Source organism: Astatotilapia calliptera, chromosome 22 (assembly GCF_964374335.1).
Source record: "Astatotilapia calliptera chromosome 22, fAstCal68.1, whole genome shotgun sequence".
In the NCBI taxonomy this organism is placed as follows: Eukaryota; Metazoa; Chordata; class Actinopteri; order Cichliformes; family Cichlidae; genus Astatotilapia; species Astatotilapia calliptera.
This window is the reverse complement of record NC_137442.1, coordinates 34129292-34152287: the sequence shown is the minus strand read 5'-3', so window position 1 is coordinate 34152287 and position 22996 is coordinate 34129292. Positions and strand designations below refer to the sequence as shown.

Below are 22996 nucleotides of genomic sequence, written 5' to 3'. Positions count from 1 at the left end.
CATGGCTTGTGGCAAACTGCAAACGGGACTTCTTATGGTTTTCTGTTAACAATGGCTTTCTTCTTGCCACTCTTCCATAAAGGCCAACTTTGTGCAGTGCACGACTAATAGTTGTCCTATGGACAGATTCCCCCACCTGAGCTGTAGATCTCTGCAGCTCGTCCAGAGTCACCATGGGCCTCTGGGCTGCATTTCTGATCAGCGCTCTCCTCGTTCGGCCTGTGAGTTTAGGTGGACGGCCTTGTCTTGGTAGGTTTACAGTTGTGCCATACTCCTTCCATTTCTGAATGATGGCTTGAACAGTGCTCCGTGGGATGTTCAAGGCTTGGGAAATCTTTGTGTAGCCTAAGCCTGCTTTAAATTTCTCAATAACTTTATCCCTGACCTGTCTGGTGTGTTCTTTGGACTTCATGGTGTTGTTGCTCCCAATGTTCTCTTAGACAACCTCTGAGGCCGTCACAGAGCAGCTGACATTAGATTACACACAGGTGCACTCTGTTTAGTCATTAGCACTCATCAGGCAATGTCTATGGGCAACTGACTGCACTCAGACCAAAGCGGGCTGAATAATTACGCACACCCCACTTTGCAGTTATTTATTTGTAAAAAATGTTTGGAATCATGTATGATTTTCGTTCCACTTCTCACGTGTGCACCACTTTGTGTTGGTCTTTCACGTGGAATTCCAATAAAATTGATTCATGTTTGTGGCTGTAATGTGACAAAATGTGGTAAAGTTCAAGGGGGCCGAATACTTTTGCAAGCCACTGTATGTATCGTTAAATGTGGTAGCGATGGTGTTATTGCTTTTATGTAGTCAGCCTACATTGAAAAAGCAGCAGTTGTACTAGATTTATATTTTCCTTCTCCACCATTCTTCCGTTATCCTTTAGAACCTAATGTAGCATCATTTGCCAACATTGCCCCTTCTGCTCCTTTAACTTCATTAATCACTTTTTGTATCCCCCTTTTCTTCCTTTTAAAAAAAAAAAAAAACTACTCAGAGCGGAACATGAGAATGATCCAGATCCAGGATAACATTTCAGAGCAGAAAAACCTTAAAGATAAGCTGGAGAATGAACAAGAAAAACTACACGTCGAGTATAACAAGGTGAGTGACACAGTTCAAACACAATTGCTATATTTAAAAATTAGTTTTAATTATACGCTAGTTTCAAAAAGAAATCCTTTAGTGCAAAAACAACAGAAAAGTTTTACTGCTACTTTTATCTGCAGCAGTGACCTGATATACGTGCCCATGTCTTAATGTTGCTTGCAGCATATTTGACAGACAGTAAGGTCTGTTTTAGACAATGAACTGTTCATTTTCTTTTCCGTACTAATATGTCTTCTCATCATTCTGGTACAAGTTAATGTTCTTAGTTATTTCCAGGCAAACTGTAATCTGTACTTCTGTTTTTGAGTGCCATCAGTAGTGTGCAACTTCTTGCAAAATCTCAATTACAGACTGAATTATGGGATAGATGGATGAAGTTTATTGGTCACACAAGGAAATTATGAAATCTATAAATATATACAGATTGATCATATTGAATATTGAACTTGTCCTAAATGACGCTAAATGCTTTAGCATCTCTTTGGACCTCATTTTAAGATTCCAGTAACCAACTGCCAAACACAAGTTTAACATTTTGAACAATCTTCCGTTCTTTTGTCTGTCGTTGCATAATGACAGAACAGGTTGAGGTTAACTAACCAGTTACTTTTGAGCTTCTGAAATTGAGGGACTTTGCATAAAAAAGGCTGTGATTCGTTAACACTTAATGTAGTACTGTAGTAAAATGTCGAATTTCTATACTCCACTCACATGTTGACTGATTGTAAAATCCTCAGTGGAAGTTTGAATCTGGGATGGATACACCGATGTACATGGAATGATGGTGGAGTGATTTGATCTGATTTCAAGTTTAGAAAGAACAAAGCTTTAGTCAACAGCTGACATTGCTGTTCATATTGACAGGCCCATTTCATTAATATATGCAGGTTTTCTCATGGAGAAAGGGATGTTGTTGTGGTAGCAAAAAACTGAATATACTGAATAGTGTCCAAGCAACACACCAAAAAAGGTACATCTTTCCAAAAGGTTTGCTTGAAGGAAACATTAAAATGAATGTGGTGAAAAAAATGTAGTGATATTATCAAAGCAGGTGGTTAAGCGTTTTCAGTCTTCTTTCTTTTTTTTAACCCCTCAGCTGTAAAAACTGTACTGAAAATCTCATTGAATTTCAGTGACCTTCACCTCAAGGTCAGATGTCGTTTCTGAAAATCTTGTGAGTGTGATATTGCAGGAAGGAATTCACCTAGGATTCACATTCGTGCTATTTTAGCGCATCTACTAAAAATCTCAGTCGAGTTTAAATCAAGGTCAGAGATTATCTGACGTTTTCTAAAAATAAATCTTGTGAATACGATAACTCAAGAATTAAGGCACCCAGCGTATTTATGCCGACTACTAGGAGGCTGAGGGGAGTCAACAGTGGATACCAGTATTTGTAAACTTGAACTTCAGTTGTACAAATCTTTCAACACATTTTAAACCATTTTAATGGATTTTAAAGCTTTGTTGTGCCATGAGAGAAGGTTGAATTTAGGAGTTCTCTGTGTGCAGCCTTCATGTTTCTCTTCAGACATATGACCTCTGCAGTAAGCCTGCCACTCCGTCTGTCAGCATGAGGAAGGGAATACAATGGCAAAGTAGAAGTCAGAGTTAATGTTGCATTCAGTCTTCTGCCATGCATGTTAAGCGTTATTAATGGAGTGTGTATTGCTAATTGCACTGCCTGAGTTGCTGTCAGATGGCTTGGGCTTTGGAGAAAATACCATTACAAGTTAAGCTTTGACTAATGGACACTAGTGGAGAACAGTACAGTGTTAACCTGGACAAAGGGGTTACCAGTTGCAAATCATATGCAGTGATAGTATGAAACAGTTTCAGTTGTTTATATTTGAGTGCAAAATTGATGTTCACGTGCCACAGAACGTTAGCATGGCCGTTGTGCACATATCACAAAAGGTCTGGCTAACAGCTCTTCAGGAAACACCTCCTTGGGGAAGAAATTCAATTGTATGCTTGTCAAACTGTTATCGTTCACTTTTTACATAATGGGAACATGTGAGCTACTGGACTTCTTTAAGTTTTGTGAAGACATTTTACTTTTCATTCAAGAGACCTCTTCAGTTCCTAGGTATTTAAACCATAGAGGGGGTTGTCTCTTAAGAACATTGCTTAGCATGGTGTGTTAAGCTCCTGGCCAAACTTGTAAATGGCCTGGATAACATGACTCTTTCTTGCCCTTTTACTCCCAGTCACATGTATGGCAGTACCTAATTAGTTTCTAGGAGTCTGTGAAGGTTCTCAGTCATCCAGGTCATCGTAGTCAAAGGAGCTTGCAAAGAAAAGTGTGCGAATCATTCGCATGATAAGGTGGGGCCAGGTTTCACAATGAACTCACACGAAACCCTGGCTGATTGGGACCCACACCCAGTTTCACACCTTGGCTCAGGCGATTAGAGGATCATCAGGGGGTCCTTTTGTCCCTCTGTGGGGGGAAACTCCCACTAGGTTTATATCTGGGACTCTCCACCATTTGACCTTAGAACTGAAGAAGCTTCTTGGATGAGAGGTGAAACGTCTTCAAGTAACTTAAAGAAGTCCAGACGCTTTTCTTTGCAAGCTCCTTTGACTAGTTTCTAGGAGAATTGTTTAGTTAGGTTGATAACCTTTAAAATGAAAAAAACCAATCAAAATGATCATTACTCTTTAGGTTACTGATGGATGGAAGATCAAATGTTTTACATTCCCTAGTTTGAGACGAATAAGAGACAAGTTGGTCTGTTTTTGAAATTTGAAAAAATTGAATTTGACCTTAGTTAGGTTAGCCTCGTACCACAACCTGTTCTTTTTATGTGCGCCTTTTCTATACTGTGCCTTCCTCCTGTTTGTATATAGTTCTCATGTTTTTATGTTTCTCAAGTTTGTTAAATATTCCTGCTGTCGTACTATTTATATTTTCTACCTGAACAGTTGGAGTGAAGCAATTTCGTTGTACATGTACAGTGACAATAAAAAAGGATTCTATTCCTGACCCAGCTAACACACAGGTTGAGACCGATGTTTATATTGTTGTTTCATCCTTGTGAATGGTAAATGCTTATGGATTCAACTTTTTTCCTCTTACTCAAAACAGTTATTCTTTAGGTTTATTAGAAAGGGAAAAAAATTATCACATGTTATATGATCAGGGCCACAGTTTGTTTCCATTTGTCTCCCTCCAGCTCTGTGAGTTTCTGGAGGAACTGCTGAATGCAAATGGAAAGCTGCGAAGTGAAGGCCAAGCCACGTGGAGTCTGCTCGGCGGCATCCTGGGCCAGGTACGTTTGTTCAACCATTGTTTTTTTCCAACACATGTATTAGCTGTTGTTTAAACAAAGTCTCAGGAAGCATCTTGTTAATGATTTACTCTTTTGATTGAAGTATTGATTTAGGTGAATGGGTTATCCATATCATACTTTTATTCAAAGTCATCTGAGCCTGTAATAATAAGTTGTTTTGATTTCATTTGAATTAAAAACAAGAACATGAAACAATTTCTTAACCCATAAAAATGAGCTTTAACAATATAGCACAATACAAAACAATACTTAGGCTCTGAAAGACTATGGAGTTTTTTTTTCTTTTCAATGTGGCAGTTGTGTCTTAATTGTGGGTAAGTGTCCAAAAACCTCAGACTGTCAGCATATTTTTTTTCAGGGTCATGCCAACCAATCGGATAGCTCACTAAAGCTTTCTCCTTCCTGAGTGATATCCAGCTTTACATACAACAGTAGAAGTTTTCATTTATTATCCTTTATTTATCCAAGTAAAAATTCTCATTGAAATTAAAATCTCTTTTCCAAGGGAGACCTGGGAGAAAGGTGCAACAAATACAACACATAACAATATAACAAGTAAAAAACCAAATATAAGTGAATAATATGCAATAGCAGATTGTTTTTAATGTTGCTCTTGAAACAATCACTTGCTCCTTTGTCTTGCTCGTTTAAAATGGACTTGAACTTGAATAATTATTTCTGACAATTCAGTTCCTTATGATTACTGTATTTTTCGCACCACAAGGCGCACCGGACTATAAGGCGCATTAAGTGAAGCAAAACAGTCAGATAAGTCAAACTATACTCAACTCATTCTTCTTGGTTCCTCCAATTCTGTACCCTTGATTCATTAACCCTTCAAGAACTACCATAGAACCAAGTCCGCCAGAGCTTATCTTTACATTTTTAATCAAATCAAATCAAATCACTTTTATTGTCACATCACATGTGCAGGTACATTGGTACAGCACATGTGAGTGAAATTCTTGTGTGCGAGCTTCACAAGCAACAGAGTTGTGCAAAATACAATAATGTAAACAAGCAAAATACAAGAATGGCTACATCTGAAACTAATAAATATATGTACAATATATAATAGTATATGCATTTCTGGATGTGTATCCTAAATATTTTTCTGTGTGTGTGTGTGTGTGTGTGTGTGTGTGTGTGTGTGTGTGTGTGTACACATATTTTACAAATTAAATAGAGTAAACAATAAATAAAATATATAAAAATATACAGAGTGAGACATGTGCAAAACAGTGGCATTACTGTACAGTATGGAGTGCATAATGTTAAAGTTCCAGTAGTGAAGCTGAGGTGTCTATGACGTGTTCAGCAGTCTGATGGCCTGATGGAAGAAGCTGTCTCTCAGTCTGCTGGTACGGGACCGGATGCTTCCTGATGGAAGCAGTCTGAACAGTTTATGGCTGGGGTGACTGGAGTCCTTGATGATCCTCCTCGCTTTCCTCAGGCACCGCTTCCTGTAGATGTCTTGGAGGGAGGGAAGCTCACCTCCAATTATCCGTTCAGAGCACCGCACTACTCGCTGGAGAGCTTTGCAGTTGTAGGCGGTGCTGTTGCCATACCAGGTGGTGATGCATCCAGTGAGGATGCTCTCAATGGCACAGTGATAGAAGGTCCTGAGGATGCGGGGGCTCATGCCAAATCTTTTCAGTCTCCTGAGAAAGAAGAGGCGCTGCTGCGCCTTCTTCACTGTTTTGTTTGTGTGTACTGACCACGTAAGATCCTCAGCCAGATGTACTCCAAGGAACCGGAAGCTGCTCACTCTCTCCACAGCAGCGCCGTTGATGGTGATGGGGGTGTGTACTTCTCTGCACCTCCGGAAGTCCACTATCAACTCCTTTGTCTTTGCGACGTTGAGGGTGAGATGGTTGTCTTGACACCAGTGGGTCAGGGCGCTGACCTCCTCCCTATAAGCCGTCTCATCACCGTTGGTGATAAGACCCACCACTGTAGTGTCGTCCGCAAACTTCACGATGATGTTGGAGTTGTTAGTGGCTGTGCAGTCGTAGGTGTAGAGTGAGTACAGGAGAGGGCTCAGTACACACCCCTGTGGAGCACCAGTGTTCAGTGTGATGGGGGATGAGGTGATGCTGCCCAGTCTGACCACTTGGCGTCTGTCAGACAGGAAGCTAAGGATCCAGCTGCAGAGGGAGCTGCTCAGTCCTAGATCCTGCAGTTTCCTGTCCAGCTTCGAGGGAACGATGGTATTGAATGCTGAGCTGTAATCTACAAACAGCATTCTCACATACGTGTCTCTCTTCTCCAGGTGTGACAGGGCAGTGTGTAGTGTCAGGGCTATGGCATCATCAGTGGACCTGTTGTGGCAGTATGCGAACTGTAGAGGGTCCAGTGAGTCGGGTAGTGCAGAGCAGATGAAGTCCCTGACCAGCTTCTCAAAGCATTTGCTTACGATGGGGGTCAGGGCTACAGGTCGCCAGTCGTTCAATGAGGAGATGGTGGAGGATTTGGGTACAGGGACGATGGTGGCCATTTTGAAGCAGGCTGGGACTACAGACAGAGAGAGGGAAAGGTTGAAGATGTGCGTGAACACTCCAGCCAGCTGAGCCGCGCATGACCTGAGGACGCGGCCGGGAATCCCGTCCGGACCAGTAGCTTTGCGTGCGTTCACCTTCCTGAAGCACCTCCGCACATCCTCCTCAGACACAGTGTGTGCACTGACGTCATCCGCGGTGCGCACACTGTCCGGTCTCATGGTGTTCGCTGTGTCGAATCTAGCGTAGAATACGTTTAGATCCTCACACAGAGAGGCCGTGGTCTGCGGTGTGCTGGTTTTCCCTCTAAAGTCTGTGATTGTGTTTAGTCCCTGCCACATACTCCGAGGGTTGTCAAACTGTTGCTCCACCCTGTCCCTGTACTCGCGTTTGGCTGCTTTGATCGTCTTCCGGAGTTGGTAATGTGCGTGTTTGTAGTCCGATGTGTTCGCGGAGGCAAAGGCGGTGTTCCGTGCCGCCAGTGCCGCGCGAACATCTCCGTTAATCCAGGGTTTTTGATTTGGGAAGGATTTGACTGTTCTGGATGGGACGACATCTTCCACGCATTTCCTGATAAATCCACAGACTGAGTCTGTGTATTCATCAATGTCTCTGGCGGCCACGTGAAACATTTCCCAGTCCGCGTGATCAAAACAGTCCCGCAGCGCAGACTCCAATTGGTCCGTCCAACAGTGCACCGCCCTCCGGGTTGGAGCTTCCTGTTTCAGCTTCTGCCTGTAGGCGGGCAGGAGCAGGATGGAGCAGTGATCTGATTGGCCGAATGGGGCGCGGGGGAGGGCTTTGTACGAATCCCGGAAAGAGGTGTAACAGTGGTCGAGAAGCCGGTTTCCACGTGTGTTGAAAAGGATGTGTTGATGGAGTTTTGGTGAGACTTTCTTCAGGTTTCCCTTATTAAAGTCTCCAGCTGTGATAAACGCTGCCTCTGGGTGTGCGGTTTCCTCGTTGCTGATCGCGCTGTACAGTTCCCTGAGTGCACGGTCAGTGTCGGCTTGTGGGGGAATGTAAACAGCCGTAATAATCACTGCTGTAAATTCCCTCGGTAGCCAGAATGGCCGGCACTTAATCATCAGGTACTCCAGGTCCGGTGAGCAGAAGGATTTGACCGGGTGCACGTTCGCATAATCACACCAGCTGTTGTTGATCATGAAACACACACCACCGCCTCTGCTTTTCCCAGTAAGATCCTGTGACCTGTCCGCGCGATGCACGGAGAACCCCGGTAGTTGTATTGCGGAGTCCGGTACCTTGTCCGATAGCCAGGTTTCTGTGAGGCAGATCACGCAGCAGTCCCGCATCTCTCGCTGGAATGAGATCCGTGCCCGAAGCTCGCACAGCTTGTTCTCCAGAGACTGCACATTAGCCAGTAATAAACTGGGTAACGGTGGTCTGTTAGTGCGCCGTCTCAGTCGAACCAGAACGCCAGATCTTCTCCCTCTGCGTCGGCGTTTGCGGCAGCAGTCTGTAGTAGATGTTTTTCTTTTGTGAAAATTTTTTACACTTTTTTATTGAGAAGGTCTCTTCCACAAGGGCTCAAATCTCTCCTTGTGCTCATGACCTCTCAGTCTCTGTTTCCTGCTCTGTCTTTGACAGGTTTGAGCCTGTGACTCTGTCCTTTTTAAAGGAGACTGTTGGTCATCTTAAGCCTGCAGGGTCTCCAAATGATGATGTCCCTCCTCGACTTTCAAAAGAGGTGTTACCTACAGTTGGTCCTTTGGTTCTTGAGCTGGTAAACCATAGTCTGATGTCAGGTGTTGTCCCTAAAGATTTTAAACATGCAGTAGTCAAACCCCTGATTAAAAAACCTGCTCCTGATCCTACGGTTCTTGCAAATTACAGGCCTATCTCCAAACTACCTTTTCTTTCCAAAATTCTTGAAAAGGTAGTTTACAGCCAAATAACGGCCTTCCTGGAAAAGCAAAATGTGTTAGAGGTTTTCCAATCTGGTTTGAAACCCTTTCATAGCACTGAATCAGCCCTTTTAAAAGTTTTTAATGACATATTTTTAGCGACTGATGCTGGGGACTGTGTTGTTCTTGTGCTTTTAGATTTGACAGCTGCGTCTGATACCGTGGAATATGCCATTTTATTCTCTCGTTTGGAGCACAGGGTGGGCATTAGGGGCACAGCACTGGAGTGGTTCAGGTCCTACTTGGCAGGGTGAACTTTTTGTGTCAGCCTCGGTTACTGTGTGTCGTCCTCCGCTCCCCTCTTGTGTGGTGTCCCACAGGGCTCAGTTCTAGGCCCCCTCCTCTTCTCTTTATATCTGCTTCCTCTTGGTTCTGTACTGAGAAAGCACGGCATTGCTTTCCACTTTTATGCTGATGACTGTCAGATCTATGTCCCTCTAAAGAAAAAAGGCAGATACCTTACACAGCCATTACTTCAGTGTCTCGATGACATTAAGGCTTGGATGTCTGTTAACTTTTTAAAATTCAATGATAAAAAGACCGAGGTGATGGTTTTTGGTAGCCCCACTGAGACCCCCAATGTGTATGTAGATTCCCTGGCCCAGTATGTTACGTCAAAGTGGACTGTGATCTGAAGTTTAATAATCAAATTAAGGCAGTGGTAAAATCTAGCTTCTTTCACCTCAGGCAGCTGCAAAAATAAAGCCAATTCTTTCACAGCAGCACTTTGAGACAGTGATCCACGCCTTTGTTAGCACTCTGCTAGATTACTGTAACGCACTTTATATTGGGGTCAGCTCATCATATATTAGTCATCTACAGAGGGTGCAAAATGCCGCAGCTCGTCTTTTAACTGGCACTCGAAAGTTTGAGCACATTTTCCCTGTTTTAGCTTTGCTTCACTGGCTGCCCATTTCTTTTAGGATTCATTTTAAAATTCTTTTATTTGCTTTTAAAGCTCTCCATGGCCTAGCCCCATTGTATCTCTCTGAGCTGCTACAGCCTTATACACCCACCCGCTCTCTCAGGTCAGCTGATCAGCTGCTCCTGAATGTACCCAGGACTGGGCGTAAATTTAGAGGGGATCGTGCTTTTGCTGTAGCAGCTCAAAAACAGAACTGGCCTGTCTCATCTCTAAAGGAAGCTCGTTCCACAGTTTTGAAGTCACTCTTGAAAACCCACCTCTTTACCCTGGCCTTTCACACCACGTGAGATGTTGGTTTTTATTTTTATTTCAGTTGTTTTTAGGTGATTCGATGCTGTTTTATCTTGTTTTAATATAGGGCTGTTTTAATTTTATGTTTTATGTGTTTTATTTATTTATTTTGCTGTTTCTGTACAGCACTTTGTTCCTGTGCTGGGTATTTTAAAGTGCTTTATAAATAAAATTGGATTGAAATTAGATTTAGAGCATTAAAATCAAAATTAATTTATTTGGCCTATGACAGTTTGCGTAGGATCCACTTTCCAGCAACTATGAATTGGATAAGCAGTTAAGAACATTAGTAGATATAAAATAAATGTTTTTGATTATAATTTGGAAACACAAAAATATTAAAGCTGTAAAAAATACAACAACAAAAAAAAAAACCTTTCAGCTTTTACGAACAAGCCATTACAACTGCACTCACTGGCTATTTCATTAGCTACACGCCCCTGGTGCTGGTCTATTGGATCAAGACTTGGTTGATGCTGTTTGAAGTGAGTGAACTGACTGTCATGTTCAAAGAACCATTTTGAGATGATTTAAGACTTGGCATCACCTTTTCCTGCTTTTCCTTTTTTTTGTTGGACTATCCTCTGTAAACCATAGAGGTGGCTGTCTGGGAAAATTCCCTTATATCTGAACAACCAGTCATTGAAATGACCTTTGTTCCCTATCCTGACTCTTGGTTTGAATCTCAGTAGGCTGTTTTGACCGTGTCTGCTGAACTGTTGCCATATAATTGGCTGGTTAGACTATAGTGTTCAACAGTCATACCTAATAAAGTGGCCAGTGTAGTTGTAAATACAACTCTTCAACATTTTAATAATCTCTGCAACAGGATTTGATAATTTTCTTTCCTGCACATGATATCAAAGCGAATCTCATAATTTGAAAATATTCCTATGGTCAGTGGGTTTAACTGAGAAAACATACAAACTGAAAGTGATATTTAAATTCCTTGCTGTCTTTCTCTTTAAGCATCTCATCTGCTGACAACAAGTAATTGTGACAATACTACTACGTGCAACATATACAGCCAGTCTCTAGCCACATAGACATAACGTGATTATCTGAAACAGTGGTGTCCATTTTATTCAAAATTGCAGATCAACATGGTGGCTTCCACACACCAGTGCCTGCCCGGTGTATTTTTACTGGATTAATTCTCAGATTATGAGTGTGCATCAGTTTTGTTGGAAAACATAATTACACACTAATCTATGTATATTTGTAAGTGTCCATGCTGCCTGTCCCTCCACCCAGCAAGGGGACAACGATACCCCATCACCTTTTTAAGGCTGAGGAGTAAAACCTTAAGTTTCCAGCAACTTATGAGGCATTTTAGAAACCTTTTTTTGTAAATGTTCCACGATTACTGTGTCCCCATTAAAAATGAAGACATCTGGACATGCATAATATTTTACAAGACAGCACGATAGTACTACATCTCCATAAATATAGCTTTGTAAAATGAAAGTAGCAAAAATAAATGTGCATTCATAGTGTGCTTCTTTTTCCACTTCTGCTTTGGGCCAGTGTTTTTAGAAGTTTTCTCACCCCACCGCTACCATCATCTTTTGCGTGTCCTTCGGTACGTCCATGAAATTCCTCTGTGGTCTTCCCCTTTTACAGCTCTAGTATCAGCATCCTTTTCCATTATATCCACCATGCCTCTTGTGCACTTGTGCTCCTTTTGTGCTCTTCTCTTCAAACCATCTCAGCCTTGCCTCTCTTTGTCCTCCAAACTGCTCATATCGAGCTGTCTGTCTGATGTCCACTCATTTCCAATTCTTTCTAGTCTCATCACTTCTAATAAAATTCTTAGAAACTTCAGCTCTGCCACTTCCAGGTGGGCCTCCCATATTTCTGTCAGGGCCACGTCTCCAAATCATACATCCAAAACACGTCTCACTAAGTTGTAAACCGTAATATTCTCTTTAGCTGCTATCCTTCTCTCTCCACCTCTCTTGTGGGGCTTTCAGTTGCTTTGTATGGTTGACCCCAGATATTTAAACTCATCTGCTGTCACTGCCTCTGCTCCTTGCATCTTTACTCTTGCAACTATCTCCCACTCATTTAAACACATGCATTCTGTCTTTCACTCCTCTTCTCCACAGCACATACCTCCACCTTTCTAGGCTCTTTTCCATCCATGTACTGTCAGTACATTTAAAGCTCTAGCTTTCATCACGTTAACTTGCTGCAGCTCAATCTGTCTTTCTAGCGAGTTGCCTACATTATATGTAGGCGATCCTTACTTAGTGTCCAGTTAAGCATGCAGCTGATAAAAAGCCTTTTCCTTTGCTTTTGCCACCCCTCTCTCTGTGGTGTACTAAAAATGAATTACTCAGTAATTAGTATGACTTACAGTGTACTTAAATAGGACAAGAAATACCGAACATATAAAGGCTAATTTAATCATGGAGCCCTGCTCTCAAAATCTGATGTAGATTGTAACACTGTCTGTGAAGCTGGATTTAAGAAAGAACTGCTTAAAGTTAAAAATTGAGAACATGTGTGGCGCTGTCTTCTGTCTGTACGTTACGTCATGTGGTTGGTTGGTTGCAGCTAATAGACTGACATTAGTTTATCTTGGCTAACTACTGACAGAATCGATAACTCTGAGGAAAATAACGACACTAAAACTAAAAATCAGTTTAAGAGGATCGCTCCATGATGTAATTTAGCTTTTTATATGTAGTGCTTCATGTCATGTTTAAGATTTCCTACAGTGCAATTTCTGTCTCTGTTCCTGTAAAACACCTAGATGTTATGCAAGATTAAGTCACCCCAAAAAGAAAAGCGTACTTAATGTAAAATGGGGAAATATTGATTGTTTTTTCTGAAATTACGATAAAATTTATTTAAGTATGACATAATTAAAATTACTTTAGATTAGATAGAACTTTATTAATCCCTCGGGTGGGTTCCTCTGGGAAATTCGATTTCCAAAAAAGCACAGCACCGACAGAAGTTACACATATATATAAATACAGAGACAATATAAATAAAATATACGAAGGGGATAAATAGAATAAATAGGAATAAAAATAAAAATACAAGTGAATTGCACATTTCAAGTATTGAGTCTATTGCACCGTTGACTATTTACAAAAGTATTGCACAAAAGGTATTGCACAGTGAGGTGAAGAGGCACTACAGCTTAGTTGTTCCCAGTTTATGACTTACAGCGTGCTTAAAGTTATTTGCAGTGCAATGTGTCTTTTCTTGTAAAGTATCTGTAAGTATCCATAAGTACCTCCAAATTACATTTAATTACAGGGTAATTGTGCCCTTAGTTGCTCGTATTATAAAGTCACCCCTGATGCTGAATTGAAGTGGAAGAAAATAGATAGCTGACTGTGTTGCTTGGATAAAAATCACAATATATCAGAAACTCTCTAAGAAGACGCTGAAATGACAGTTGTGCCAAATGTCTGAGATTTGGTTCTTATTAGGTGTACTTGTATGATTAATACTGGTCGCTGAATAGCTTATTCAGCTCTTGTTGTGAAGGAAAAGTTAGCTGGACCCTAGAGCAGTGGATATTGGATAGGTTGATCATACGGTTAACAGACAGCCTTTAGTTCTCATATCCACACCTCTGAAAAGGCTCCAGAGAAACCTCACCACTACTACTCTTCATGTGAAGAAAGTCACAAGTATTAAAATCACATGTGGTTTTAGTTAAACGTTTAGACAATGAAATGAAGAGCTGCGTGTGATCTGCAGTGAAGTAAAGCTAATTTTAGCCTCATCAGTTGCGTACCTTTTATATACTAAACAATATCAAAAGATCAGATCAGAAATTAGAAAATGCCACTAATGCCACTAATTCTTTACATGAATTTATTGAGGAAAATGAATATTACATCACTGTAATGCTGGGATGGTGGAGCCACTCAGGATTCAGGATTTTATGTATATAGTTTAAGCAGCAGGTAAATCCATTAAAAGCTTTATTAGACGTGTGGTCGTGGAGAGTATGAGCTGAGCAGATAAGTTGTCAAATGATGTTAATATGGTGGCGCGGCAGCAGAATGTACAAGAACTTGCAAGAGTGGCAGTGAATCTGCAATGACCACCATAAATCACCAATTATGAACATGCACTGTTTAAGTAGCAACATCAGTCACAGCAGTGAATGCCTTTGTGTCATCTATCTGCCACATTTTCATCTCCTATTTGTCATCCTTCTGTGCATTTGCAGAAATGGATGTCCCCAACTGGGACTGTCATCATTCTTCCACTACACAGTCAGTGCTTTTGTTCTTGACGCCTCTAGAAGTTTAGCACTCCTGGCAACTTCATAAGAAAAACATCAGAAGTCATATTCCAGGAGTGCTATGATTAGCGTTTAGATTAAATTACTTTTTTAAGTTACCCATGTGCAGACCGTAGTTCTGCAATTAAGACAAACTAAAAGTGTTATCAATAGTCTTAGGTCATCTTTACAAATGACGTAACTAAGCATATGGATTTGACGTCTTGTTGTTACTAAGTGCAGTTATTTTCAATCTTTTCAAGATTAAAAAGATGCATACTTGATGTATTACGTGTTTTTCCACTACAATGGTTAAAATGGCTTTATCTTAACCACCAAGTATAAATTGCTGTGACAATAATAAGCTGTGATATTAATGATTGAAGTGGAACAAATATGACCCAAGTGTCCATTTTGCGCTGTGTTTGGATAGGTTACAGTCTGGCAGAAACCCAGATGCCTAAAAGCTTACTGAACTGTTATTTAAATTGTTCAAACTCATTGTTTAAATGTGTACTTTTAAACTTCTTTATCTGTCTGATGAAGCTTGTTAACCAAACTGCTCTATATTGTCAGTGGAGACATTTTCTCGTTCTTACACCCTGGCAGACTTTAGTTTTAGTTAAAGAGATGGCCTCAGCAAGCCCTTGTGCTTTGGTCACCTGCCCCTCCCATCTATCAGGTTTCCCTCTGGAGATGCTCCTTCAGCGATGCAGGCAGAGTGAGAATGCTCAGATTAGAGCTTCCTTGGGGAAAACCTTGTCTGTTTAGTGAGAGACTGAATCCCTGCGAGATAAGTTTTCTAATTAACCTGCGTGGCAGCACTACACCTGAGATGCAGGGGAGGCTTGAATGTATCTGCTGCCGCTTTTCACCTACCATACACAACAGGTTCCCTTTTCCCTTCTCTGCTTTGAGGAAACTTGCAAAGGACTGCTTCAGCTAATATTGTTGAGACCAAACCCTCAGGCAAAAACAAACAGATGTTCAATAAATGCTCACTGTGCTTTCTGTTGCATCAAGTTAGTGGGTAAAATTGTTTAGCTAAAATGCTTCTTCAACTACGATGAAACCTGTTTGTACAAATAGAGCACTTGGTGAGCTGTTATTCACTCTTTGTATTTATTAGTTAGTTTCTGATGTTGGTGCATATGGACGAACCCAGACTTTAACCTTCTGAGTCTGATCAAAATCACTACCCTTTCAGCTTGTTCGTGGCCAAAAGTGTCCACCAACAGATTAGGTCTGTAATTTTAATAATTTTTTGTTTTTTTGCCATTTTTTCCCACAAAGCTTTTTAACTAACTCCAGTTCTTTTCATAAATATAAAATAGTTATTACTTAAATTACATTTTTAACCCTTTAAACACCAGTTTGTTTGTCCACTGTACTAGGTGGAAGACAACCTCAAATCTCACAGTTTTATATATTTGCAGTAGGGTTGGGTTTTGATTATCGATTAAAATCGATTCTGGATTGGATAACGTGATATCGATTCATTAAAATCCTGAATCGATTTTTAAATATAAATTTATTTTGTCCAAACCGCCAGAATCTCAGGTTAAACCTCACAAAATTTCTACAACCGCCAAACAGCTAAAACAGTAAATGAGAGCTGGTACACAGATTCTGCACAAAGACGTAAACACAAAACGCGGACCCAACGCATCCGAATCAGTGAGCTGTCGCCTTTCTCACCTGACGGCACATACACACGGACACGCCGTTGGGGCTGAAAGCCGACAGCTCACTGATTTTGAAAAGGTGGCAGGTGCTTTGTGTATCTGCGCTAGATTCTGAAGCTGCAGGTTTTATCTCCCTCCAACCAAAATTGATTGAACCAGCAGAGAAAGTAGATCGAAACTATGATTCACATTTCGCTTCACATAAACATCGTCAGGAATTTCCTCTTACTTTTGCTGTTTTGCTTCCACCATGATAAAATCACACTTCCGACATGTAATTGATTCACATCAACATTGATTATAATGCATTATTTTTGTGCAGGGAGAGCAAAAACATAAAAACTCCCTCTCAGCTTGTTCGTGGCCAAAAATGGCCACCCCTTGTTTACATTTACAAAATGTTATAAAATTAATATATATATATATATATATATATATAAAAATAATCCACTTTCATTGACTTAATTTTTTAAATTGGCAGCAGTGTTATTCAGGAAAATTAAAATTTCATTCAAATTCAGAATTTTAACCCTTTAAATGCCAGTTAAATCACATAATTGTAATTATTTACATAGGGATAAAATCATAAAATCTATTTTTTTTAAAAAAAAAATAATACATGCAAAATGATTTCTTTTCTAACCATGGTGGAGGTTTGATGCATAGCAATAATTAAAAGTATTAATGAGTTTTATGCATCTTTGTTTTTTGTGCAGTGACAGAAAAACAAAAAAATACAAAAAAATGGGCACCTCCTGTTTACGTTCACAAAATGCTATAAAATTAATATATATTAAAACATTTTTCTACTTTCATTGACTTGATTTTTTTAAATTAACACTGGTCCTAGTCATGAAAACCAAACTATAATTCAAATTCAGAAATTATACCCTTGCATACCAGTCAGATTACGTATTATTACTACGCTTTTGGGTGAAAATAGCAATGTTCAAAGTTCACATTTTTTAGCATATGAATGATGAAACCTCTTTTTTTTTTTTTTTTTTTTTAATCATCATTGCAGGGCAGTACCAGTAACAGTAACAATTATTTATTTTTATGTTATTTAATTTTTTTGGATGAATGGCCAAAAAGAAAATCACACATGGTGTGCTAGTGGCCAGAAAGGCAATTTAATGACCAAATAACCACAAAAATGATCAAAATTTATATTCCAGTGTGTGTGCTTCTGTATGCATCCTCATTAGCAGCAAGATGTGCTAACCACAGTAGAGTGGTTTTTGTAGGCACACTTTCTAAACCTGAGGGGCTGCTGTTCCTGGAGGTGCACCTTTTGCACCTTCTTCTCATTTTGATGGTGGGGTGTGGGTCACACTCTGGTTCAGACTACTGTGTCTTGATATCAATGGCAGAAATGGTTGAGAATCAGGGACAAGGGTGTCCTGAAATTGTCGAGGTCACCAGCATGTGCCCCAGCTCTCCCAGGATCACTCTTCATTTGTAGGTTGTAGAGGACTCCCCCACTTCAGTGAAGTTGTTTCCAGTGGGACAAAGGCATTGTATCCCAAGACATCCAGGAGATTGGAGAAAAGAGCCATCAGCCATCAGTTAGTTTTCCTTCTACAACTCAAGGTGCCAGCATCCTCTCTAAGTTATCCAAGCTGTATTTGTGCCTATTGTAGTCCAGGATTGCTTCTTGCTTCCAGGCTTCCTCTAATCCCCATCACTAACTGCTGGTTCCCTGTGTGTTGTGGTCAAAAGAAGCGCATTCCTCTGTTGCTTTAGCATGTGGGATATCGCCGTGGTAGTTTTGGTGAAGCCAAAGACAGACAACAAAATCTTCCACTGTTGCAACTGGAGGAGCTGGGGAGGAAGCTCTGGGTTGTTTCCCCTGTGCCAGTTTTCATCTGAGGAGTTCCTCTGCCAATGTGACCGAAGGAAAGACGTTGTCCTTGGAGCTCCTCCGTCAGTTGGAGTCTGAACCCCATGCCTTTTTTTACTTCCTGAGAACTTCCAGTGTTGTCATCCAACATGCTATGTATTGCTTTATTCTGGTTAAGGCTCACATCTCCACTTCATCTACAATCCTCACGCCTTCGCCTCCCGTGCAGGTTCGTAAGGGTGCACAGCAGCTAAAAGACCGCCTTTGTTTTAAAAAAGTCAAAAGTTGATCTCAGGCTGCTAATGCAGGAAACTGCATACAGGGTGAGCCCTGGTTTGATACCAGTAGGTATTGGATTGTAGAGCAGTCTCTCTTCAGTTAGTGGGACCCACATGGTTTTCCGGTTGTAACAAAATAGTTTTATTAAATATTATCTAATAGCAAAAGACCCCCCCCCCCCAAACAAAAAACAAAAAACAAACAAACAAAAAAACGAAAAGACAAAAACAAAAACCCCAGAAGAGGATTCCGGCACTAGCTAGTACTCATCATGGTAATGTGGTCAGCCTCTTTGGAGATTGTCCTCTCATCATCTGGAGAGGAAGTTTCTTCATCTTGGGCAGATGTCTTTTTTTCAAGGACAGATGACTGCTGCTGTCCTTGCTCTCTGACCAGATCATATAGACAGTGCTTGTAGCAGTGATGACCTTCTTGCCATATTGCCAGAATAAATGATCTGGAAGTGCTACTGCTGTAAGTAAGCCTGTCTGCACCTGCATAAACTCCAGGACACCTTTATAAATAGTGTTTGTTGTCGTTTGCGCTGCAGCTGCAGCTTTGAACTCTGCAAAATGTCCTTTGATCGGGTTTTCTTTTTTTTGGGAGTTGATATTTTGGGTATGGTATCTTTTCATGAAAAATACAAGAGTAAAAGTTTGACTGGGAACCTCAAAGCTCAACAGTCTGCATCGACAGAAATTCACTGCAACCTGTGTAATATTTGATGCGTCATAATTTATTCCAGTTTATCTTGCAAATACATGTTTGTGCTGCAATGTCATGCACAAGCACAAACTATTAGATCCTTAAGATCAAACCTATGTCAAAATTGTGTCATTCTTTTGGTCTGTTGGAGTGTGATAAGCCATCAAAGGCCGCTACTAGAAACTAGGAATATTACATGAGCATCTTCCTTGGGGGGCTCAACCCGGGGTAGCGGTCATGGCCTATTAGGGGCTCTATTGGCTCTTAGGTGATTGTTTCCTCGTGGCTGGGGCGAGGGGAGGGTCTGTGCTGACAGATGTGGGTTACTGACCTGGTAGCCTGGCTGTAAGTAAATCCGTTGGGTATCTTTCTTCGCCTTTAGACAATAATTCTGATGGCAAACGGGACAGGCAAAAAAAAAAAAAAAAGGAATACTACATTAAATTGCTTGTTTGGCCAAAAATGGGTAAATGATGTAATTTGGTAAAAAAAACTTTAAAAACTAAAATTTTCATGTGTTGAGTTTAGAATGAAAGAAAATTTACCTAAATTGTATGATTTAGTACTGTCAATAACAAGGAATCAAAAAAGGTGGTTATAATGGGTTTCAATTGGCCAAAAATGGCCACGATAGAGCCAAGAGGAACAATTTGGTGTATAGTGAATATTATTGACATTATTAAGGAGCTGATGTTGAAAATTGAAAAATCTTTAAAAAAATGTAGACCTTTGGGAAGTTTCATTCCATTTGCATTAACAGAATGGAAATGGTTGAAAAAAATAAAAGTGAAGTGGCCACAAATGGCCAGGATAGAGCCAAAAGTGTTAATCTGGATTGGACCCACAGTATCCCACCTAAGATTGTGAGACCACTGGGCATTCTGTGGGTTGTCAGGAACAGCAAGCGACACAGGCGGCGGAGGAAGAGGAAACAGAAGCAGGGATGCAGAGCTGGCAGTCATGTCCAGCTGCGAAAGCAGCAGCACAAACCCCCGTTTCCATCAATCTACCTCACCGATGCCAGATCCCTCTCAAACAACACGGAAGAACTTTAATCAGAGATTTACTATAGCTGTTTTGTCCAGGAGTGTTGTCTATTGATTGAATCCAGGCTCCATCCATAAGTCCCCAATGCCTAAGTGGAGCTACTGCTCCAGACCTTAAAGCTCCGGGACTGCAACAAAGACTTTGGAAGGGGTGGGGGGTTCTGTGATTATATACTCCAGGTCTGTTGACATAACCACAGAATTATAGATGGTAATTGCTTACCAGACTTAAAGGCCATGTCAATTAAATTCAGACCCTATATCTACCTCGTGAACTAATGGTGGCTATAGTTAACATTGTTTACTTTTTCCCCTGATGCTAAGCCCAAAAGGGATCATAAAGCCCAAAAGAGATAAGGAATGTTACTCCAAATTTCTAAACTGCAGAGACTTCAACAAAGTCTGGCTCTAGAGGCCAACCCAACCCAAAGATATTTATTTATTAGGTCCTGCAAATTATCTGAATTTCCCAAGAATATGGTGGAAAATTCTAAAGGAATATTATTTACCTTAAATATACTGATTAAAGCTTTGTTGAGCCATAAGAGTTTAATATTTGGGCTGTCCCAAAATATGTGCCAATACACGACATAACCTCCAACAGTTCAATGTACCTGTGTCAAGATGTACCATTTGCTTTGGAGTTATGAAAAAACACATCAGACGATGACTTTTGATTCATGGGTTTTCAGTCATCTCAAGATGTATATCTAAATTCGTATGAGCTAAAATTGCTTGGGTTGGTGGGTCTTTCATCATTGAGAGTTCAATGTCTTTCCATTTAGCATGAAATTTTGTTGAACACATATTATTATATAATGTCTCCATAGTCATGTTTCCAGAGAGGAATCACCAGTCTTACTAAAATATCAGATTTGTAAAACAATCCGAGATCTTGGGTCATCATCATATCTCTCCTGAACACCTGAAGCTTCTCAAGTGGATCTCTTCTTGATCTGGGGTGGCTGTAGGTTTTAGCACAGTGTTGTCATCATTTCTCTTGTTGCTTTGGCGCCATCCTTACATAGGTGAGTCCACGACCCCTTCATAAAACACCTCTTTCTTCTGTCATGCTCTCCAAAGAACCTCTTCTTTCATAATTAGTGTTGATGCCGATTGTAGCACTGTCTCGGTCTCTTAGATTCCTCCTTCTGCCTTCTTAACCCCACGTTTAATATCCGCATATTGTTCGTTGTTATCTTTTCTGAAGTCACAAAGCTCTTTCAGGATTATTCAGGAGTGTGGGCTCAGCTGTATCCATGCCTGCTGTGGCTAACATTAGCTCAGTTGAATGGCTCAGACCCACATGGCTTTTCTCTGTCAAGTTATGACTCTCATACTTCTTGTGATAACCTTTGTTTCGATTTTCAAAAACAATCTTCAATATTGACAAAAATAGTACCATCAGGGGTCATTTAAACCAAACAAAAAAAAAACCTATTGGGAGCTCGTCATTCTGTTGTGGGCGGATGCCTAGAGCAGTTCTGTCTTCACCTTCAGGTTTCTGGGTGCCCATATCTCCGCAAATCTCACTTGGACACCATCACCATGGTAAAGAATGGTGGTATGGAGGGACATGGGACACAAGATCAATTGTGATTAAGAATAACTGATTAAATGCAGAGTGGATTATAAACACATGGAGAGTGAAAAAAGATGATTGAAGAAGAAACAGTGCATCATGGGAAGCCTCCAGCAGCCAGACCTTGTATGTGATGACAAAGGTTTTAAATTCAATATTATTTAGTATTTAGCACCGAGCAAATGAAGAGAAGCCAGTATGGGCAAACTGTGCTCTCTTTCTAGTCCCTGACAGTACTCTTGCTGCAGCATTTTGGATTAACTGAAGGCTTTTTAGGACATCCTGATAATAATGAATTACAGTAGTCGAGCCTAGAAGTAATAAATGCATGAACTAGTTTTTCAGCACTCACTCTGAGACAGGATATTTCTAATTTTAGAGATACTGGAAGAAAGTAAATGGACGAAAGCAGTTCTACATATTTGTTCAGTATGCACAATGAAGGGCACATCCTGCTCAAAATCGCTCACAGTGTAAATAGAAGCAAAGGTATTGCTATCCAGAATAAGCATCTGGTTAGACACAATATTTTTATTTTCTGAATTTAGAAACAGAAAATTAGAGGTCATCTGTCTTTATGCGTTTAGATTTCTGCCACATCCTTTGGTGATCAATGAAGCTACAGTGGGGCAAAAAAGTATTTAGTCAGCCACCGATTGTGCAATTTCCCCCACTTAAAATGATGACGGAGGTCAGTAATTTGCACCAGAGGTACACTTCAACTGTGAGAGACAGAATGTGAAAAAAAAATCCATGAATTCACATGGTAGGATTTGTAAAGAATTTATTCGTAAATCAGGGTGGAAAATAAGTATTTGGTCACCTCAAACAAGGAAAATCTCTGGCTCTCACAGACCTGTAACGTCTTCTGTAAGAAGCTTTTCTGTCCCCCACTCGTTACCTGTATGAATGGCACCTGTTTGAACTCATCATCTGTATAAAAGACACCTGTCCACAGCCTCAAACAGTCAGACTCCAAACTCCGCCATGGCCAAGACCAAAGAGCTTTCGAAGGACACCAGGAAAAGTATTGTAGACCTGCACCAGACTGGGAAGAGTGAATCTACAATAGGCAAGCAGCTTGGTGTGAAAAAAATCAACTGTGGGAGCAATCATCAGAAAATGGAAGACATACAAGACCACTGATAATCTCCCTCGATCTGGGGCTCCACGCAAGATCTCATCCCGTGGGGTCAAAATGATCATGAGAACGGTGAGCAAAGATCCCAGAACCACACGGGGGGACCTGGTGAATGACCTGCAGAGAGCTGGGACCAAAGTAACAAAGGTCACCATCAGTAACACACTACAACGGCAGGGAATCAAATCCCGCAGTGCCAGACGTGTTCCGCTGCTGAAGCCAGTGCATGTCCAGGCCCGTCTGAAGTTTGCCAGAGAGCACATGGATGATACAGCAGAGGATTGGGAGAATGTCATGTGGTCAGATGAAACCAAAGTAGAACTTTTTGGTATAAACTCAACTCGTCGTGTTTGGAGGAAGAAGAATACTGAGTTGCATCCCAAGAACACCATACCTACTGTGAAG

The 22996-nt window shown here is 40.8% G+C and overlaps 1 protein-coding gene across 7 annotated transcripts in view; it reads left to right on the top strand.

The window, feature by feature from the left end:
* Positions 1-22996, top strand: part of phf14 (PHD finger protein 14) — a 141233-nt gene that overhangs the window by 32016 nt on the left and 86221 nt on the right. For all 7 annotated transcript variants that reach the window (XR_013904431.1, XM_026156303.2, XM_026156304.2 and 4 more), the window contains exons 10-11: positions 1005-1111; positions 4297-4392. Coding sequence is in view for 6 of the 7 variants with exons in the window: in XM_026156303.2 (XP_026012088.1) it covers positions 1005-1111; positions 4297-4392 (203 nt within the window). In the remaining variant the exon portion in view is untranslated. The remainder of the gene's footprint in view (positions 1-1004; positions 1112-4296; positions 4393-22996) is intronic.